This window comes from Pagrus major, chromosome 12 (genome assembly GCF_040436345.1).
Source record: "Pagrus major chromosome 12, Pma_NU_1.0".
NCBI classification, from domain to species: Eukaryota; Metazoa; Chordata; class Actinopteri; order Spariformes; family Sparidae; genus Pagrus; species Pagrus major.
In genome coordinates, this window is record NC_133226.1 from 13648948 (window position 1) to 13670579 (window position 21632).

General features: G+C 40.1%; 1 protein-coding gene across 1 annotated transcript; it reads left to right on the plus strand.

The window, feature by feature from the left end:
* Positions 1-252: 252 nt before the first annotated feature.
* On the plus strand, positions 253-19812 carry dbh (dopamine beta-hydroxylase (dopamine beta-monooxygenase)). The gene is made up of 12 exons (XM_073478697.1): positions 253-618; positions 4980-5126; positions 6749-7006; positions 7464-7640; positions 12080-12182; positions 13482-13648; positions 13794-13937; positions 16144-16182; positions 17402-17461; positions 17610-17737; positions 18113-18272; positions 19674-19812. The coding sequence occupies exons 1-12, from the start codon at positions 253-255 to the stop codon at positions 19785-19787; spliced, it is 1863 nt and encodes a 620-aa protein (XP_073334798.1). The 3' UTR covers positions 19788-19812.
* Positions 19813-21632: the final 1820 nt, after the last annotated feature.

Sequence of the window (21632 nt, forward strand, 5' to 3'; positions counted from 1 at the left end):
GGAAGAAAAGAATAAACAAGCTCGCCTGACCACTGTGGAGAAAGTCTGCTGAGGCCAGAAAGCAGAGCAGAGCTGACAAGGCAAAATAAACCAGAGTGTGTTGGAGTTTGGAGACTTAAAGCTCTGACAAGAAGAGAACAAGGAGAACAAACTCTCCTCTCAACTTTCTGGATTGAACTCTGAATCAACTTTGACTGACGAGGCTGAAGAAGACTGAAAGACAAGACAGTAATCGGCCTCACTGAGTCTGCCATGAGGATCTTCAACAAGAACTTCCGCCTTCAAGACGTCACCATCATGTACCTCACCGCCCTGGCCGCTCTCATGGTCATCTTGGTGGCTTCATATCAGGCGCCCGGCAATCCTGTCGAAGTGACCGACCTACAGACCCCCTCCAGCCCTCTCCCTCCTCTCCCCATGCCCTTCCGCGTGCCCCTCGACCCACGCGGGAAGCTCCAGCTGGCCTGGAACATCAGCTACGCCAACCAGGAGGTTTACATGGAGCTGAGGGTCGCAGAGCTCAAAAACGGCGTGGTGCTGGGGATGTCTGACCGCGGGGAGCTGACCAACGCTGACCTGGTGGTGCTGTGGAACACAGGAACTAAAAGCTACTTTGGGGTAATGTGTTTTATCTGTTTAATCCTTCAAATGTTTGAATCTAAAATAATTTATAAAACTAGCACAAGGCTTGCCTCTAAAAAGATGAGGATATCAAACAGCTTTCCAAACAGGAGGTGTAAAATCACTTTCTCACTCTCTCTGCCAGTTTTTCTCTCTACGTTCACTTGTCAGATTCATAAATGCACAGGGATTACCTGAACATCCTCAAGGAGCCGAGGCTTCCCTCCTCGTCTGCGCGTGGTCCCCAGGGCGTGAGATTGGTGTTTTTGCGCGAGGGAGCCCGGCGGACGGCTCGCTTCACGATCTCACAGTCGCAAAGGATGTTATCGGCCCCTGCTAATTGGAAATCAGTCAAACTGCACTAATAGCTGAAGTTCATCTGGGAATCATTAGCAGATATTAGCATATCAAAATTGAATCCTGTGCTGATTAAGATGTGTAAAATACCTCATTTTCATTTTCACACACAAGCCTTTTTCCTGAAATCCTCTGATACATGTTTCTGAAAAACAATTAATCTTTCTATAAAAATCCCATTTATGTTTTCTTTCATGTGCATTTCATCCTTAGGGTTAATGTGGAATATAAATGAGAAACAGGTCCAGGGCGGATGCAGCAGAACATGATCAATTAAGATTCTTCTTCATTGGGAAAAACCTTTTCTTTCTACCTTATCTCTGCTGCATTATTAACAAAAGGACAGTATCTACAAACATCTGCCTGGTTGATAAATGGATGACATGCGTGCGACCTTGAAGAGCCGCTTTCTGTTTGTCGAAATATTTACAATTTACTAAACTTACTAAGAAGAAACACATCAGCAAATAAGAGTTTTTTTGTGGTTTCAATACAGGTCATATGTTCAGTAGAAAACAGGGACAGCTTCTTAAGTCCAAACTGTCCTTCCCCAGTGACTGCCAGACTATTACATATCACTGCACAATGCAGGACAACCACTCATGGCTACAGGCATTATGCACAGTGTTAGTAGTTACTCTCATCAGTGCCTTTAAATAAAAAAAGTAAAATATTCATTATTAAATAATTATATTAACATTAACATTAAAGATTTTGGATTAGAAATTCGAATTCAGAAAGGTAACATGTACAATATTGATAAGTTAATGATACAAACTCAACTCATACAAACTGAAATGTTCATTTGATATACAGTATTTCCATATCTGAATAAACCAAGCTGTCCTCAGTCGGAATAAGGTTGCCAGAAGGCTGTTCAATTATTTCCTTGATTACGGTTAACATCAGTAAAGGACGTAAATCTACAGAATAAATCTCATTTTACATTAACGGCAATATGAACTGAGTAAGAAGTTAATGAGTTGAAAACTTATGAAGGGGTGACAATAAGTTCTTCCTGTGTTTGGTCCTACTGTTGCACATTTATGACTAACTTTCACTTATATACTTTATTTTGACCTATATTACCCTACATTATAATAACCATTATTAATAAATGGTAAGTTAATGTTAATTAAACTTTAGTTATTGTTATTTCACTGTTAAACAATGAAATGCTTTATAAACATGTAAATAACTGTCTGATGTTTAATTAACCATATTAATGGTTAATGATTTTTAAGTTTTACCCCACTTTTTTAAGCATCCAAAGCTTAAATTTGCTCTTTCCAACTCTTGTTTTCGAAAATGACGTCTTTGCTTTTCATCACCGTGGTAATGGTTTATGAAGTAATGCACAGTGGTGTTGCGCAGTTTTTTAAAAAGCAGAGCATGGGCACTCACCTCCATTTGTAACATTTTATTGACTGATTCAGCAGAGATAAAACGCAAAAAAGAAATCTCTGCCAGTAATATCTGCTGCCGTGAGTTCATCTGAGGCAGCAGGGAGCCTGCAGGACCCCAGAGGCCACAAACATGAGGGCTGTCGGATAGTTGATATCATGGATGGATGAAAGTAACACATAGTCTCAAGTCAGGCAGGTCTGTCCCGTCACACCAGCATATTTATTTCTGCATATACATGACGCTGTTGCTCGTTTAATGCTTAACTGTTAAATTAGACCGGTGAGGTAGAACCCATATATTATAATAATCAAGGTTTTATTTTTGTGCATCTTGGCGCTGTAGAATTAACTTGTATGTAATTAAATGTAATTTAATTAAATTAATTAGTTAATTAGAGTTGCTTTGATCCCTGGATTCATTTAATTTTCAAACTCAGCCGTGTTTCCAGTTATGTTACCCAAATCCCAGTACACCACATCCCTCCAAATCAAACCTTACCTTTATGACGTAACTCTCACATCACTGTGAAGTATTTTCTTGTTAAATTGATCTTCTTCCTACTTTCCAACTGTCTTCCTCTCCCTGTCCCCGTCTGTCTCTATTTCCTCGAGGTTAAAACTACCAGCAGAAGAAATGTCACTGCTACAGTCTCTCTCTCTGTCTCTCTCTCTCTCTCTCCCTCTCTCACACACACACACACACACACACACACACACACACACACACACACACACACACACACACACACACACACACACACACACACACACAAACGTTTCTTCTCACAAAGCCAGGCACATTTTAGATATGCTCTACTTCATGGACTCTCAAAATCCCTTTTTAAAATCAATCTATTCAAATCAGGCCACGGACACTTTGTCCCAACATAACATTCCCAAGATGAATAATTTTCTTTTCTCTCTTTCTTTTCTTCAGTTAGATGGCTTGAAGCAAATTTATGAGCACATACAGTATTTTTAGTGATACAAATTTGGTAGACAGTAAGTCATACTCAACCCCAGTTACAAAAAAGTAAGGACACTGTGTAACACGTAAATATAGAAGAATATATACTTTATACAACAGAGTGGTGAAACCCTTCTTCTTCTTCTTCTTCTTCTTCTTCTTCTTCTTCTTCTTCTTCTTCTTCTTCTTCTACTTCTTCTTCTCTGTGTTTATCGATGGATAGCACACTAACTGTGAAGGTGCAATTCCCCACCTACTGTATCAGAGTGTGATGCAGTCCATGAAAGCGATTTGGCTTCACAGTATTGTCGATATTTATCAGCTAGAATTTCACTGATATTAATAGATAGCCATCAATATAAATTTCCCAATATCGGTCTGATATTTATCATGCATCTTTAGCAAAATGGTCTGGCGTCCAGTGTGATCAGGTGTCAGCCAGGTGTAAATTTAATCCATACAGCGTGACCACAATCTTAAGAAAGAATTTCACTCTGTATGGCAAAAGCTGCATGTAGTAAAAGCTAGCAGGTCTTCCGTTGCTTCTAAATACAGGGGATTGGATGTCATTACCCAGCTAATGGATCCAGATCACATGTTAATGCCTGATGTAATTGAGGCCAAGCACTTGAATCGCATTTGTAAAAAGATCTAGTACGACCTGAACGATTTATAAGAGTGGCCAGTAACTATTTCAGTGTACATATGGGTATGTGAGTGGTGTTGTAACACAGACCTGTAAAAATATCCTCTCCTTTAACAGGTTATTCTTAAGGATTCCAACTTTATTAAGGCCGACAAAACTAGAACCAAAACTTTATACATAACCGTAAAGAATCAAGACATGACTCTGTCTGTCAGCCATCTGCAGAGGTCATAGCTGTACATAGACATGTAACACACATAACACATACTGCCCACATGTTTGTTTTTTTAAGATTTATATATACTGTATGTATTTTCAAAATCGTCGGTTCCAGGATCTTTGCAGTTTGTGTGGAACAGTTATATAAGAAGGACCGAGAGGGAGACAGAAATAAAGGGAGAGATGTTAGGTGCTATTCTGGACAGATATGAATGTGAGAAACATAACAGAAGCAGATAGACTGAGCTGTTGCAAAGCCTCCTGGCAGAAAAGTGGAGTCTTGTACAACGGGTTGGGAAGGTTTCACATCGCGGACGGCTACAGTTTCATTGATTTATTCCTTTTAATTCTATCAAAATCACTGTTAATTAATCCACTTAAACTGTGTTGGTTTGTCTTCAAATAAACAAGATAAGCTTTATTTTTTCCATCTAGTTTATAACATTCATTGTGACATTTTAGCTCAAAGCTTCCTTTTTATGAACATGTTTCTGCAAAATATTATTATCATATTTACTATAACTCTCCAACCTGGCAACCTGGACACACAGCTCCTCTGAAATGTGTCCATTAACAGTTGAAAAACAAGTTTTAAAATGGAAATTAGTCATTTTCCTAAATTGTTGCACAAAATCTGGAGTTAAGAAAAGGTTCTCCATAGTCTTATCTTGCGCCTATTGAAATCAAGTGCTCTTAACCTTTTGTTGTTTATTGCTGTTTGCTATAGACCTGTCAAGGTTATTGTGTGTGTCTTCTCTGTCAGGATGCGTGGAGTGACAGCCAGGGCCACGTTTCATTGGACAGCCAACAAGACTACGAGTTGATCAAAGCCATACAGAAACCTGACGGATACTACCTGCTCTTTAAAAGACCATTCAGTACCTGTGATCCCAGAGACTATCTTATAGAGGTGTGTAAAGTCTTTCTTCCACAGTGTGCCCATGTCAGAGGACCAGAAGGTGGTTGACTGGTATGCATTTAAGCAGTATTGTAAAAAAAAAAAAAACCCTAATAGTCTACTTTACTCTGTAATTCTGAGGTAATCTGTTTCCTTAGTTCTTGAAAGTAAAGTCAACTTTTACAATTTACAGTGTACACATAGTTACATGTACGTAGCGTCATATACTGTATATTGTGGGCAGGCCAATTATTAGTGATATTCAGTGTTTAAATTGTGTTTTTTTTTATCCTAAAGCAACATTATGTAACTTTTTTACCTTACAATAACAGCTTCAAAATCATGTTGATGGTACAGTGTCTTGTAATAGAGTGAATGGTGTCTCTGTCTCAGCCACTCCGCCCCCCATCACTTGTTTCTGCACTATGTAACTTCAGTGAGAGGGTAGGATCACAGCGTTACATACATGTCTACTTCAACATACAAGTTTTTAACACATAACATTGTTATGATGTAATGAGTTTTGTTTGTAGATAGCACCTACATTACGTCTGACATATTGTTACAGACCTGGGATTTGTATTTACGACAGTGTTGTTCCCAGAAACTCCGGGGGGCGCCAAATAGCACAAAATGACAATTTCAACATAATGTTGCTTTAAAAATCTTTTTGACGTATCTTCTCTTTGCAGAAACCTTAAAAAAAACTTTCAACAACACACATTTTACAGGTTCTGCAAATTTCATGACAAGTAGGTGGCTATTACCAAGGTTGATATAGACTGAAACAAGTTGGAGGGTTAGCTTGCATGGTCAACAAAGGATACCCAGAAACCAGGGAATGCATTAAAAAATGAGCAGCTATTTACTAACTGCTAACTGGGAAATAGTAGAATATTATTAATAATTGTCTCCCATCCTGTTTATCTATCTATCTTATTCATTTGTCACCTGTAAAGGACTTTAAACTGTATCAACATGTATGAAAAGCGCTATTCAAACCATGTTTGACTGATTTACAGCAGGATTTTCTCCTCTATATTGATGTTATCCCTCCATTCTCACCCATGTAGGAATGTAAAGGGCGAGCACACATGTTGCTTTATATGTCACACACTGCCTCAAGCCAGAACCACGTCTGTCAATCATGAACTGACTGAACTTGACAGGTAACAGGTGGCAAGAGGAAGCAGATAACACTGGAGGAAGGCGGGAAAGATGGTGTTTGGGTGCGCGCATGTGTGTAACCTAAAGAACAGTGTGTTTGCACTGTGCCCATGTGTGTGTGGGAGGGCGTGTGTCTGCGTTTTTGTGGTATTTTTATTGCTCTGTGAAAAAAAAGGAATAAAACTGATCATGTGGAGTTCATGGTTTCAGGTGTGGACATAAAACCATCCAAGAAACATTCATTATAATGATTATGGTTTCCATGGTACCACATCAGACCTCTAAAGTTGGAGACACAAAGCCGATGCTCGTCACTATGACAACATAATGAAAAGCTTTCTGTGTTTGCCTGAGCAGGCATTTCAGCCAAATAATGATGATCATGAGAGACTATTAATCTGAAATACACGTCCCCGCTGCTTCAGTTCTGCTTTGTAGCCTTCAAACACACTTTCTTTATTTGACAGGAAGGAACTGTGCACATCATCTATGGCTTCCTGGACCAACCACTTGCCTCGCTGGAGCAACTGAACCTGTCCCGGATCCGCACAGGACTCCAGAGAGTGCTGATGCTGCGCCCCGACGCGCCCTCGCCCATGCTGCCTCCAGATGTGCGGACACTGGAGGTCTTGGCGCCAAACGTCATCATACCGAATCAAGAGACCACCTACTGGTGCTTCATACAGAAGCTGCCTGAAAACATGCCCAAGAACCACATTGTTATGGTATAAAGGCCTCTAAAAATGGAAACACTTAGTCTATTTACACACAGTAGAGAGTGGGTTGTTGCAGATGGAGATCGTGCACAGGCAGATATTATTGCTCCTTGTTTACCAGCTGGGCCGAACAAAACAAGAGCTGCATTGTCATTATTAGAGAGAAGAAACAAGAAGAAAACACAACAAACACCTCGCATCCTTATTTTTGTCCTCTCAGAAATAGATTTGTTATATATGATGTGATGAAATGTGAACAAAAATGCACAGTAGAATAAGACGTGGAAGCTCATGCACAGTTTATTGGATTTGATTAATTTCAGAGATAATTTTATTGGCATACCTGCCTGAGGTAGCAACTTTAAGCCAGAGAAACAGAAACACACAAACAAAACAACACGACTCTCTCCTTTTCACTTCTCTCTTTTTCCACCTCTCTCTCTCTGTGTGTGTGTGTGTCTGTCAGTATGAGTCAGTGATAACTCCAGGTAACGAGGCCATCGTGCATCACATGGAAGTGTTTGAATGTTCACCGGATGTCCGTGATGTTCCCGACTACAGCGGCTCCTGCGATGACAAGATGAAGCCGGGCACGCTCAACTTCTGCCGCCACGTGCTGGCTGCATGGGCCATGGGTGCTGAGGTATGGTGGGAAACAGGCGCCCACGCACATCCACTTACTTCTATCCTTATGAGGGCTTTCCACTGACCAAAGCATGAAACAAAAAATAGTCCTATCCTCAACACTTAACTGAATATAACTTTTTTTTTTTTTAATTATTTTTTTGGCCTTTTCATGGCTTTATTGACAGAGCAGCTGAAGATAGACATGAATCAGGATGAGAGAGAGAGGGGGAGTGACATGCAGCGAGGAGCCCCAGGCCGGGACTCCAACCCAGGGCTGCTGCAGCAAGGGGCAAAGCCTCTATACATGGGACGCCTGCTCTACCAACTGAGCTAAACAGCACCCCAACTGAATATAACTTTAATGACTCAAATAAAAGTTGCCCCTTGAAGATGGAACCATCAACCAGATTGCCTTAACTTTGCAAACTACTTGGGACTCAAATCTATGGAGGACTGAATTGCCAGACTCAGAAATAAATGAATAAATAAATAAATATATAAATGACTCAATAGGTAAATTAATATGCCAAATGTGAAAATGAATAAATTAGTAAATAAAATGGAAAATAAAATGGGAAGTAAGTAAATAGAGAAGAGAAAGAAGAGAAAGATTCTTCATTAACTGTTTGTTTTATGCCTAAACAAACTAAATAAACAAACTTTCTTAGTTTTCATGACTGAATAACTAATAAACAGACTGACCTTAAAGGACAACACAATTTCATATGTTTTACTTTGTTTATATTTGGCGGACCCTGCCACCCAGCTCCACATGGTGCTCTGTGGACCTTATTTTCCCGAGAACAGATAACTTGTTTATTCAGTTGTGTAAAAGATAAATATTCCTGAGTTTGTATTATTACCTCGTTAATATTGTAAATATTAAAATTCTCAGTTTGAATTTCTTCTCCATAGTGACCCTTTAATTTATACAAAGGTAAAGAAATACAGCAGCAAATTAAAGCAGAAATATCTATTAATGTCATTTTGATAAATTAATTAATGACTACATTGTCTTCTTCAACTTTACTTTTGGTGTATTTAATGGCATATTAATTCATTCATTGAGCTATTTGTACATTTCTTTATTTCTTTATTTATGATTTTGGCAGGTTCAGGCCACCATACAAATAAACTATCACAGAAATAACAGAGCATCCATTCCAACACCATCATATGGAGCCAAAAACACATGCAATGACAAGTTTTTAATACACATAACAGGTGTCTAATTGAAAAACAGTTGGAATAAAGCCTGATTTTGGTCCAATCCTCGTGCCTATTATAAGAGATAAACAAAAACTCCCATGCGAGTAATATACAGGCCTATAACTGCAAGCAGAGAACCTTGTAAAGATAATCCCACACACAGCACAAGTCTATTAAGAGCTCGGAGACAGTCTGTGTGTGGGAAGAACCCTTAAATGCAAATATTCACAAACCTGCTCAACACAAACACGACTGAAAACCACATATTTATGTTCATTCGGGCTGCGGCTAACAATTATTTTCATTATTAATTTATCTGCAGATTGTTTTCATGATTAATTGATTAATCAGTGAGTATAAAATTGCGAAAAGTGCTCATCATGATTTCCTGGAGCCCAAAGTGACGTCTTCAAATTGTTTCTTCTGTCGAATCAACAGTCCAAAACCCATTTACTGCCATTAATGACAAAAAAGCAAATCCTCTCATTTAAGAAGCTGAAACCAGCAGAAGTTTGACATTATTGCTTGAAAAATGACTGAAATGATTAGTCGATTTTGAACATTTTGGACAACTAATTTTCTTTTGATCAACTAATCGGTGAATCGATGCGACTCTACTTTACATTAGGAGCTTAGAAAGAGGTGCATCCATAGTTTTCACCACGGCTAATAATCTCACTCAAATGACTCATTCTATCCTGGCTACGGCCCGACAGTCAGCTAGCCAGATCAAGTGAGGGAGCAGGGGGGACAATTGCCCCTCCTGGTGCCCCCATGTTTGGACAAACACAGCAAAAGTTTCCTCTTGGATGCCCTTATGGTAAATAAAATGAGTGCCCACTTGGGTGTCCTTCCAGTGGACAAAGTGAAGTGCCCCTTCTTCACTATAAATATATCACGACTTTTGTGTGCTGGTGCCCCAGCACATACAGCTAGTGCCCTTTTTATTTTCTTGCCGCTGCCCCTCAAACATTCTGAATTTGTTTGAGCAGCTTGTACACACAAGAAAAAAACACACTGTAACATGCAGACAAATACGTAAATGATAAATGGTAAAAAAGCAGAAAGCAGTCCATTATTTGAACCTTTCTTTTCGTGCATTCAACTTTTTGAATCTCAGTTCTGCTTTGAGGCAGAGCTCCCAACTGAAACAGTAAGTGCAGGAGAAACGCACCTGTTTCTACAGTGAGAGAGTCAGTCATTCATGTATCGGGCCTTAAATCACCCCACTTATGTGCTATGGCTACCAACCAGCCGGCTGACCAAGCAAGCAAGCTCGCAGCTCGCTAGTCACATAAAGCAGGGAGGACAGGGAGCGGCGAGCCTGTCACCATATTTCTCTGCTCTGCTCCCCGCTGTATCACAGCCAGCCTGGCCCCTCTCTGATTGGATTATCTGCCAGCCAAACAAAAACAAGCAGGATGCCTTCTGTGAGCTGTGAGCTGTGAAGACAAGATTAGGTGGGAAATATTCAGGCCTCTTTCATCACCTCTTAATAGTGTTGTTTCATTCTCCCCGGCACCGCATCAGAAGGGAAACGTGGCCTTGCAAAAAAAATAAAACAAAAACAGGAGAGAAAGAGGGAAAGAGTGGAGGAAGTTTGAAAGAGGAGGGAAACAATAACGTACGACACTGTCAGAATGTGGAGAGCGAGGACAGCACCAGAAAAAAAAAGAGGTGCGTGTGTGTACGTGCAGGGTCTCTGAGGATTTTACTGTTACGACATGATTAAATAAAACAATTCTTTCTTCCGTTACAAACTGAACGCATCAGCAGAAGTGGCTTACGGTGGACTGGTGTGAAAAATGGAGAAAACACAGATGATGATTCAAGATTAAATCAAGATTCCTCAATAATAGCGCAGAGATTTGACGCCCCGTGAGGCCAGCAGTGGCTCGGAGAATCACTTTTGCTGAAGCAGAACAGTTCAGGATCAGAAGAGTGAAAGAGGACGGAAAAAGGAAACATACCTCACCAATCTTACTCAGTGTAGAAATAATCAATAAACGTTTCTTGAGGCAGCTCATAGATCCCCACAGGCCTCAAAGACATTTAAAGCCAAGATTGAAAGATTAAAATCTATTCAATTTCCTGTATCATTCTCAGTTTAAACTGTTTATGTCAGTCTTACAATCTGTTGCTGTTAGAATTTTAAATCCTGTGGGTGGTTGGGAGTTTTTTGAGTAGGCATGTGTTTATTTATAATGTTAGAGAGGTTATTACCTCTGAAGGTTGGGCCAGAAGATGATATAATTGTTGCTTATAAATGACACTGACAGGGCATCATGTCTTAAAGGGACAGCTCGACCCAAAATCAAAAATAGATTTTTTTTCCCCCCTGCCTGCAGTGCTGTTTATTCATCTAGATTGTTTTGGCGTGAGTTGCTGAGTTTTGGAGATATCGGCCATAGAGATGTCCGCCTTCTCTCAAATATAATGGAACTAGATGGCACTCGGCTTGTGGTGCTCAAAGCACCCGTTGACTTGAGATAACCCACAGACCTTGTTGCGAGCGGTTTCAGGAACTACAGAACTACACTATTAAAGGAAGCATGTATTTACTCATGGGGGAGAGGCTCTTTCAGACAGTGCGGGACATCAATGGCGTCCTCCTCGGTTGAGCTGTAACACTGGCTAGCTTGTTAGCTTGTACTTCTGTGCAGTGATATGAAAAGAAAGCAGTTTTCTACATGAAACTGCTCACAACAAGGTCTGCGGGTTAGCATGAGTAACTGGGTTATGATTTCTGGAAAGAGATGTTGCTGTTGAGTATACTTGAATGCCATGTAGTTCCATTATGTTTGAGAGAAGGCAGACATCTACCACACCAAAACAACCCAGAGGGATACATAGAATTGCAGGTGAGAAACACTTGTCAAGAGTCCAGAGAGGCTGTCTTTCAACACTTAATTGGTACACTTTTGCACAGGACTTTACATGTGGGTGACTTCTTTTTGTCTTCCTCTCACAATGTCTGCCTTAATGAGCAGAAAAAGATGCTAAAACAGTTATTTTTCAAAAAGGTCACAGTGTGTGATTTTATCTTTCATGAAAGCACTCGTCAACCTCTACAAGTGGCTTTGTCTCCGTCACTCCCATTACTATTATCTCTAAAATTGCTTGAGTTTTGCCCTAATGTACAGAAGTTGCAAAACAAATTCTACTCAGCTGTGCACAATTGCAAGGAACAATAATAATAATAATTAATAATGTGTGTGTGTGTGTGTGTTTTGTGTTTGATTACAGGCCTTCTACTATCCTCCCGATGCAGGGCTGCCTATTGGTGGACCAGGTTCCTCAAGGTTCCTTCGTCTGGAGGTCCATTACCACAACCCTCTCCTTATATCTGGTGTGTACAGTACGCACGTGAGCACAACTGCTTGATCATGAGTATTGTCTCACGTCTTGTTCTTTGTCTTTTACACACACACACGCAGCTGGATTTTCCGCACCCATTCCGATGAGCGCCGGGCTTATCTGCAGCGGAGTGATTCATTTCAAATTTTCCAGATGTACCTTTTGATCTCGCCTGTACGAGTCGCTAAAGACTTTTCCTTCCTTATCCTGACCCGACCTCACAATACGCACATTTCTTCTAATTCTCTACACATCTTTTCGCTTGAGTTGTGTTCTGTTGCGATCATCACATCTTCCTTCAAACTTCCCTGCAGTTAAACAGAGACAGAGAAAAACACGTTGCATCACCTTAAGATCCCTGACCGGAATACTCAAGTCAGAATAATAACAACACTGGTGTCCTCAGTGATCTTGATTTGTTTTCAGGCACGGCGCATTTTAAGCCTTTGTTAGAAGCTTGAGAGTAGAGAGATAAGGGGAATTAAGGGGAGAGAGAGAGATTGGGGATGATAAAGACAGAAAAGTCCCGAACTGGAGTTGAAGTGGAGATGTGTTTTAAACCCCCGGCCCCTCAGGGAACATCCTGTTGCCAACCAACTAGCCGACAAACAAGTGTGCGCGATGGAGCGTCTGAGTGTATCAAACTCCAACAAACTCTTCTTCCCAAATGTCCAGTAGATCAATTTCAGTAAAATATTTAGTCCAAAACACAGAACTAAACGGCAACAAATTGTGATCACTTTTTCATGCTTTTATCTCCAATATTTGAAAGCAAAATTCCATTACACTGCACACAGAGTTACCTAAGATGGCTGCCGACCTCTGAAATATTTATTGACACCTCATTTGACCAGTTCGGAGCTTCTATGCCCACCCTGGAGCCTGCAACAGCCAACGAGTGGACGAATGTTATCAAGTTGCAGTCATTTCTTTCTTTTCTTTGCAGGCTTAGCAATTGTAACGCTGTCTTTTCTGGCTTGTGCAAGATAAACTCCATGTGATTCAAAATGTAGCAGCATGTGGGTTCAGGACCACAAGGAGACGCACGTCACAAATTCTTATGTGACGTTCTAACTTTGTATTGCATTATAGTTACCTCTAAAATCCTATGGTGCTCTAAAGATGAGCAGCACCTGCAGTAAATTGATTTTTCATTCATTCATTCATTCATTCACACGTACTGTATCACCTGGTTTAGTGCAAATGTCTTCTGGCTGGTGTTTTAATGTCTTCTCCTGGTAAACTTCCTGCTTGTGACATATTTTAATATTCCATGACATCCCTCTTGCAGGCCGCCGTGACTCATCAGGGATACGGTTGCATTACACCCCCAGTCTCAGGCGGTATGATGCAGGGATTATGGAGCTGGGCCTTGTTTATACTCCTGTCATGGCCATCCCACCTAAACAACACACCTTCTACCTCAGTGGATATTGCACCTCCAAGTGTACCCAGACTGTGTGTATACAAACAACTCCATCATTTACTGCATTATTTATGATTCAAACATTTCGGCTGGGGTGCCACATATTTTTAAGTTTCAGTCTCTATAGCACAGATATCTTGGCTGGAGTTTGACCTTTCTGTCTGTTGGTCTATCTAGGCTTTGCCTCAAGGAGGAATCTATATATTTGCGTCCCAGCTGCACACCCACCTGGCAGGCCGTGGGGTGAGGACAGTTTTGGTGAGGGGAGGCAAGGAGCTGGAGGTGGTCCAGGAGGACCAGCACTTCAGCACACACTACCAGGTGAGTAACAGCAGGCTTCAGTCGACTCAGAGGAACTCAGTGCTGAGATCCACCTCGGTGCATTTCATGTAGTACTGTATTAGATTAGAAAACAGTGAGATTCACTTCACATCACTCCGAGCTGTGTGCCACTGGGACAAAGATCATCCTCAACAAATAACTGCGAGATGAAGTCTGAAGGCAGGTGTTTCTACTGACTTCTTTTACTGCATCCTTGAAATAAAAACCTGCCATTTCATTAGAATAGGTTCTCAGAATACATCTTATACTTTACAGTGGGTGAACCTCATATTCATAGGATTTAGAACAGGCAAATTCTTGATGGTCCGCTGTGTACGCTGCAGAATTGTTTGTGTTTAAGTGAAAAAAGTGGCTATGTGATATTTAAAGAATTGGACAAATGTAGAGGAATTATACAGTTTGGTCCATTACTTAAAAACTAATTTGCACATATTGTTAGTTTGAGTAGTTGAAGGCCTGAAAATCCTAAATATAACTTTTTTTATATTTCTACCATGACCAGTGGTCGATACTATAGACGCAAATCTTTAAATGCATTATTTAAAGCAATGGGTAATTAATTCCATAAAACCAGTGTTGTAAAAAGTACCCCAAAGTCTTACTAGAGTAAAGGTAAGGATATTGTGTTAAGATATGACTTTAGTAAAAGTGACTCATACAAATATCACTTGAGTAAAGTATCTTTAAGTATCTGACATTACATTCTGTACACAATGTGGCCTGGTCACTTATCTGATGAGATTTTCAGCGTTTTTGTGATTATCAGATTTGTATTTATTTTTTAATCTGATCGCAGATAAAAGAAATGTATTTAAAAAGTAAACAAACAATACTTATCTCCAAAATGTAGTGCAGTGGAAGTATATGTAAAGTAGCAGGAAACCTGGAGCCTACATTTTCCACAATGCAACTTAGCCATTTAGTGACATCACTGGAGGCAATTTATCAGATTACATGCAGCTTCCTCTGGAGCCACAAAAGGCTTGATACTACTTTCATCACATATGCAGTAGTACTCCCCAAGACCTGTAAAAATTGGTGGAGTTACCCTTTAAGTGTAGTACTTGAGTAGATTTACTTTTACTTCCCAAAACAGCTGGGCACTGTAGTTTCTAGTTACTCAAACAGGAGTAAAGTGTGCATTTGTTGGGGACTATTTTCAGTTGCGGATTAATACACATTTGGTGCTCTGGTGAGTATCTCAAACAAATGACAGGGCCCATGTTTATTGAAACAATATGGCAGAGAGGAGTGAGCATCTCAGGCTTTGCCATTAATTTATTCTTTGACAAAAAAAATATTAACACCCTTTCACAAGTGTCGGGAATAAAAGTACACAGCATATCCTGCACATGTTTGTACTTCTTTTGACTGAATACTTCCATAACTGGCCAATCACTGATTACCTGTCCTTTTATCTGAGCTCTTGTACAATTCAGTGTCCTGCCAGTAAGATTCTACATAAAAGTTATAACCTTGCTGTGATAAGAAGTCCCAGTTACATCAATCATGACATGAATTTAACATCAATTCAGCATCAAAACTGACAAACAACAACATTAGCATTATTGAGAGACTGCAGACAACATCTGTTGTGTTCTTTATTTATGCACCGCATCCTGAGGCAGGTACACACGCACGCACACACACACACACACGCACACACACACCACAGAGTAGAGAAGGACATCTGCTACATGCCTGATAAAATCTCCAGCTGCTGTTGATGTCAGAATAATGGGAGTGTACCTGTGTGACATTGTTGTTTCAAACCCTGCAGCCTCATTAGGCATATGAGGTCTTTATCAAACCATTCTAAGCAAAGCTAATAAGACATTTTCACACATGCACAGCTAATAAGTATGAAAGCTGCCTTCAAGGAAAGCATCAAGAGGAAGCCAGTATTTCATCTTTCTACGTTTGAAATAAATCTACAGTACAAAAAGTGTATAATTATGCCAAAAATTGAGATGCTAGAGAGGGAAATGCATTGTAGAAATATAACCAGTGGTGACAAGAAATTAAATCCACTAAGATCATTATCAGTGTTGAAATCATCATCGTAATCACATTATCATATCACCGCCTTATTTCCAGCTTTGATGACTACAAGTCCGAACATACAGATGGAAGAACAGGAATCTCGTCTAATCTACTGTTTTTATTTTTCTCTTCTTGCTCACAGACAATCCGGGTTCTGAGGAAAATGGTGAATGTTTTACCCGTGAGTATAAAACTGATCACTTTGCATTTGTAATAACCAAAGACACTGGTTTAGTCTTCCACTGTGCAGATTTTACATTCAGACTGTTATCCCTGCCCTCCCCCTTTGCATTTAAAGGGACAATTCACCCCAAAACTGTAAATTCATATATTTCCTCTTACCTGTAGGGCTATTTATCGCTCTAGATTGTTTTGGTGTGAGTTGCAGAGTTTTGGAGATATCAGTCATAGAGATACACGCTCTTTCTTCTCTTCAAGTGTTTTTGATCACTTGGCCTGTACAAGCCGACACCAGGAGCACTGGAATTGGTAGCTCTCCCTGCTCCACCATTGGTAGGTACCAGAACCAGCACTGTCCTGATTGGATAAAGTGGGCAGAGATACCAGAAAAAAAGGAGGAGAGACAGTTGACACTTATTTTAATAAGAAAATAACACTTGCAGCAGCTTTCACTGAAATCATGACCCGGTTACTTGAGATAATCTACAGACCTTGATACTAGCAGGTCCATGTAGGAACCATTTTTTCCGTTACACCATGCGGGAGGAAGCGTACATCTACTCATGGACAAGAGGCTGGCAAACTAAACTAGCTAATGTCACAGCTCAGCTGAGGAGGAAGCCATTAATGTTTACAACCTGCGCTGTCACGAGCACAAGCCTCTCTTCCATGAGTAGATACACACTTCTTCCTTCTGTGCAGTTAAAAAGTGTAGTTAGGTAGAAAATAGTTTCTATATCTGACTGCTCACAACAAGGTCTGTGGATTGTCTTGAGTAATCGGGTCATGTTTTCTGGACAGAGAAATTGCTGTTGAGTTTTTCAAATGTATTATTTTTTTCTCTTTGAGCACCACGAGCACAGTGCCATCTAGTTCTATTATATTTGAGAGAAGGCAGACATCTCTACGGCCAATATCTCCAAAACTGGGCAACACTCTAGATGGATAAATAGCTATATGGGAGAGTTTGGGGTGAACTGTCCCTTTAAATTATTGATTTAAAATAACTTAATGGGCAATGGGAGAGATTGTAAAAATGAGTTCTCAGGAGACAGACAAGATAAAACCGCAGCAGCTGAGCTCCGTGAGGCAGAATTCTGCTCAACAAACAACAGGCTCTCTTAAATAACTTATTTTCTGTCTGTAACCTTGAATTATCTTCTGCGCTCTCTTGCTAAACTTGAAATGAACTACTGGTGTGTTTGTGCTGGATTCTGCAGGGTGACGTCCTCATAACAAAGTGTACTTATAACACAGAAGATAGGAGCAAGCCTACAGTGGTGAGCAGCACACTATCAGGATATTTTTATATCGTTAAAGTTCACCTTGTCTGCAGAGCCATGAGTATTGCCTTCTCTAATCTCCCTCCATCTTTCCTATATTCTCTTAATCCTTTCATCTACCTACATCCACTCTTTGTCTCCTCAGGGAGGTTTTGGCATCATGGAGGAAATGTGTGTTAACTACATTCACTACTACCCTCGAACTAAGCTGGAGCTCTGCAAGACCCACGTTGACACGGGATACCTGCAGAAATACTTCAACTTCATTAACAGGTAGCACACGCACAAACCATCTCTCCATCCTCAAATCATTTGCTTGTCGCCCTTGTCCTTCATTCTCTCTTTTTCATTTTGGATCTTCCTCTCCATCTTCTGTGACTAAGCAATTTTTGGTTTCAGCATCCGTCCCTCCCCCCTCCATCCTTCGCTCCCAGGAACCAGACTGATTACTTCTTTTAATCTCGAAAGCCAGATGCTTTGTCCTTTAAAGTGAAACTGTGTTCTCCAAGCGGCAATTCGAACTGCTCTTTTTTTTTTTTTTCAATCCACGTCCTCCTTTCTCAATCACACTCTGCCTCCCTCTTTTATCGACTTTCCTTCAACCTCTCTCTCTCTTTCTCTCTCTCTCTCTCTCTCTCCTCCCTCCAGGTTCCACGGAAACGACCAGTGTGTGTGTGGTGATGTTAGTGTGACGGAGCAGTATTCTCAACTACAGTGGGACGCATTGGCTGGAGAAGTGCTGGACTCCCTTTACAATGCAGCCCCTGTGTCCATGCACTGCAACCAGTCAACTGCACGCCTCTTTCCTGTAAGTCACACACACACACACACACACACACACACACACACACACACACACACACACACACACACACACACACACACGCTACAGTCGACTGCCAAGCCACCAATTAAAGCAGTTCAAAGGCGGACATCAGTTGGACATAGTCAGAACAGCTGAACAGACAGCTTGTTAACTTTTAATATACACATAGACACACATGCACAAGATGTTTGAATTGGAGCGAATAAATCAATTACGGTTCAAAACTGTGTGGAGGCCTTGATCAAGTTGTTCTGTCTGAATGAAAAGCTTTCTCCTTGATGTGTAACTTCAGCTGTGCAAGTGCAAAGTCACCTACATAAAACAGAAAGATAACATAAAGCAAGCTGATCTAGGTTTGGAAATCCAGACCAGGAAAGGATGAGGGTCGTGATAGGAAGCACACTGCCTGATCTCTTCATGCATACATATATAAAGACGCTGACAAGAGCATTCATTTTTAATTTGCTTATTTCGTTAACTTCAGCCACAATGGGTGGTCCTATTCATGTGCATTCCATTAACGGTGCCGCCGCTGGAAGGCAGCCGAAAAGACGTTGGCTACAACTGCTGTCAAGATATTTTGGGTGAAGCCATCATGCGTGAAATAAACTCAAAGTAATTCAGCAGACAGGCTCTCACTCACACTGTAAGTCTTTGTAGTGTCGATACTGCAAGGTATGATGAGCAATGCACCAGGTACAGTACAGGCAGGAGCTCATTCAAAAAAGTGGAGTTGTATTATAGAAATGACATTTCCATGTGTTTTTTCATTATAAAGCAGGTCTAGCTGCTATATATAGGTTGTAATTACGAAGTCACACCTATACAGTCACCACCCCCATTATAGCCAAGGTCACAAAAACACTGGCAGAGCCCCACAGTGGGTGGGGTCTGCTCAGGCCTATGAGAGCTGACCAATCAGAGCAGACTGGCCTTTTCGGGAGGGGAGCCTTAAAGAGACGGGCTCTAAAGCAGAGCATTTAGGCAGAGGATGAATAGAGGTGCTGCAGTGATAGACAATTACAAAAAAAATGCTGTAGCACACACAACTACACCAAACAGTGTTTATTTTATATGAATGAGGAGGTTAATCAGAAAATAAATGGATGATAACCTGAACAGAAATGAATCATCTTACAAAAAAACCTGCTACTGTTCTGTTTGGGATCTTGTTGAAAAGGAAGGCAGCAGCCTTTTCACAGTCCTAAAGCTGTCCCACTAAAATACACTCGAGACCACAAAAAAATGCCATTCAGTGTATTTTTCTGTGTTTGATACATAGTACTGTGACAACTGTGCAGTTATCTAATAAAGTATATCAAGGACACTGCCTGCTTTTTGCCAAACAACCCATCACCAACATCATTTATCTGTTTTGTTCAGGGAGACTGGGACAAACAGCCTGTACCGGTGGTTACCTCCATCCTTGAAAAACCTCACTACCCCTGTGAGGGAGGAGCACCTCCCACCAGCCAACCTCTCACACCCACAGTCTGAGTGAAGGGGGGCATTACGGCTCGCTTCAGCCCAGGGAGAGGGCACCAAATCTGGGGAAAGATTTGGTGCTCTGCAGAATTTGAGCTGATTTTGTCTCTGTGTTTGGGGGACAGATGACATTCTCCATTTGGTTTTCTGACACCTGCTGTAATTATATGCTTACATAAACATCCACTGTCTGTGTTGTTATGAGTGCACACATATGTCATTTTTTAAAGCATTGGACAAGGGTGTTAATTCTGACACCACTAATCAGGATGGTATGCACCAAACAACAACAAGTGTGACTTACTAATTGGTGCTGGGGACCAAAATGCTGCTGCTGATTTGTCCATTCCTTCTTATTTATTTTGTTCCCCATTATTCTGGTCATCTCTAACAAGCATCATTCATGCCTTCAGAAATATGTTATTTGGTGAATCATTTCAGTATGTAATAGACATTTCTGAGTGATAATCACAGTGGAAAAGAGAAAATATTGTTATGGCAGAGTTTGGGTTTCTGGCACAACTTCAACAATTTCCAAGGTGGAAAAAGTTTCAAGAGGTCTAAACTTTAGCAGCACTTGTAGAATATAGAAGAACTTGATTGTTAGACCAATGTGTTGAGGCTTGTGGCCACCAGGATCATCATTAAACATGTTACATTCGGGTAGATATGAGGAAGAAAAAAATACATACAAAAGACAACCAATCATATAGAGTAAATACACATATCCTTCAAAGAAGTACCTTCATATGTGGCTTGGGTAAATTAAAGGTGCAATATGTAAGACTTGGCCACCTGTGGAATTAATACTCAAAACAAACAGGGGGGAACATATCACCAGAGTAACCGCTACCTGCTGCTAACTAGAGCTGCTTTTAGCTCATATATATATATATATATATATATATAGATATATATATATATATATATAGATATATATATATATATATATATTCACATATATATATATATATATACACACATATATATATATACACACACACATATATATACACATATATATGTATATATATGTATATATAAATATATATATAAATATATATAAAGCTAATAAATTAATTTAATTGTCTTTGATCACTTGTATAATTTACCACTGTAATTTCCACTCTTTTGCTACATTCCCCTGTGTGTCTGCATTATTTTTGTGTATTTAAATAATAAATGTCACAAAAATGTTGGCAGTTATAAATGAATTTATTAATACACAAACAGCTTTGGACAGAATCATTGATACATATCCTTCCCCAGCTCATTTTCTGAGAGTCAAAGACTATTACAACAACAATAACATTCGCCAGAAGCATATTTAAAAGTATTTATTTATACTTTTTTTCATTAGAGAATAAACTTCATCTGCTTTCTATCTTTTGCAACAGAGCAAGGAAGAGAAGGAAGAGAAATTCCACAAAATGAATTAGGAAAAAAACAACAAAAAAAACCTCTGGACATGTTGTGGTAGAGGACCAGCAGTGATAGTGTTTTATCAGTCTGTTTCACATTTCCCACATAAATCTTGTTATTAACCTAAGCCACTACAGAGAACAACCATTTCAATGATTAATGGCCTTCTGGGCAGAATCAATGAATCACTCCACATTAGTAAACATTTTGTGCTGAACGTGCAGCAACACACATCTGAGAGGCAAGTAGTCGCTGTACATACAAATGCCTCCTTCTACTACTACACACGTTTTTTGGCTGCGGTTTGCACAGTGTGTGTGTGTGTGTGTGTGTGATGAACTTTGGTTACTGGTTGGCCTAAACTGTGTCAGTGTGACTGGATTTACACACAGATGGAAAGATGATTAAACACAAACACACTATGTAACTACTCTT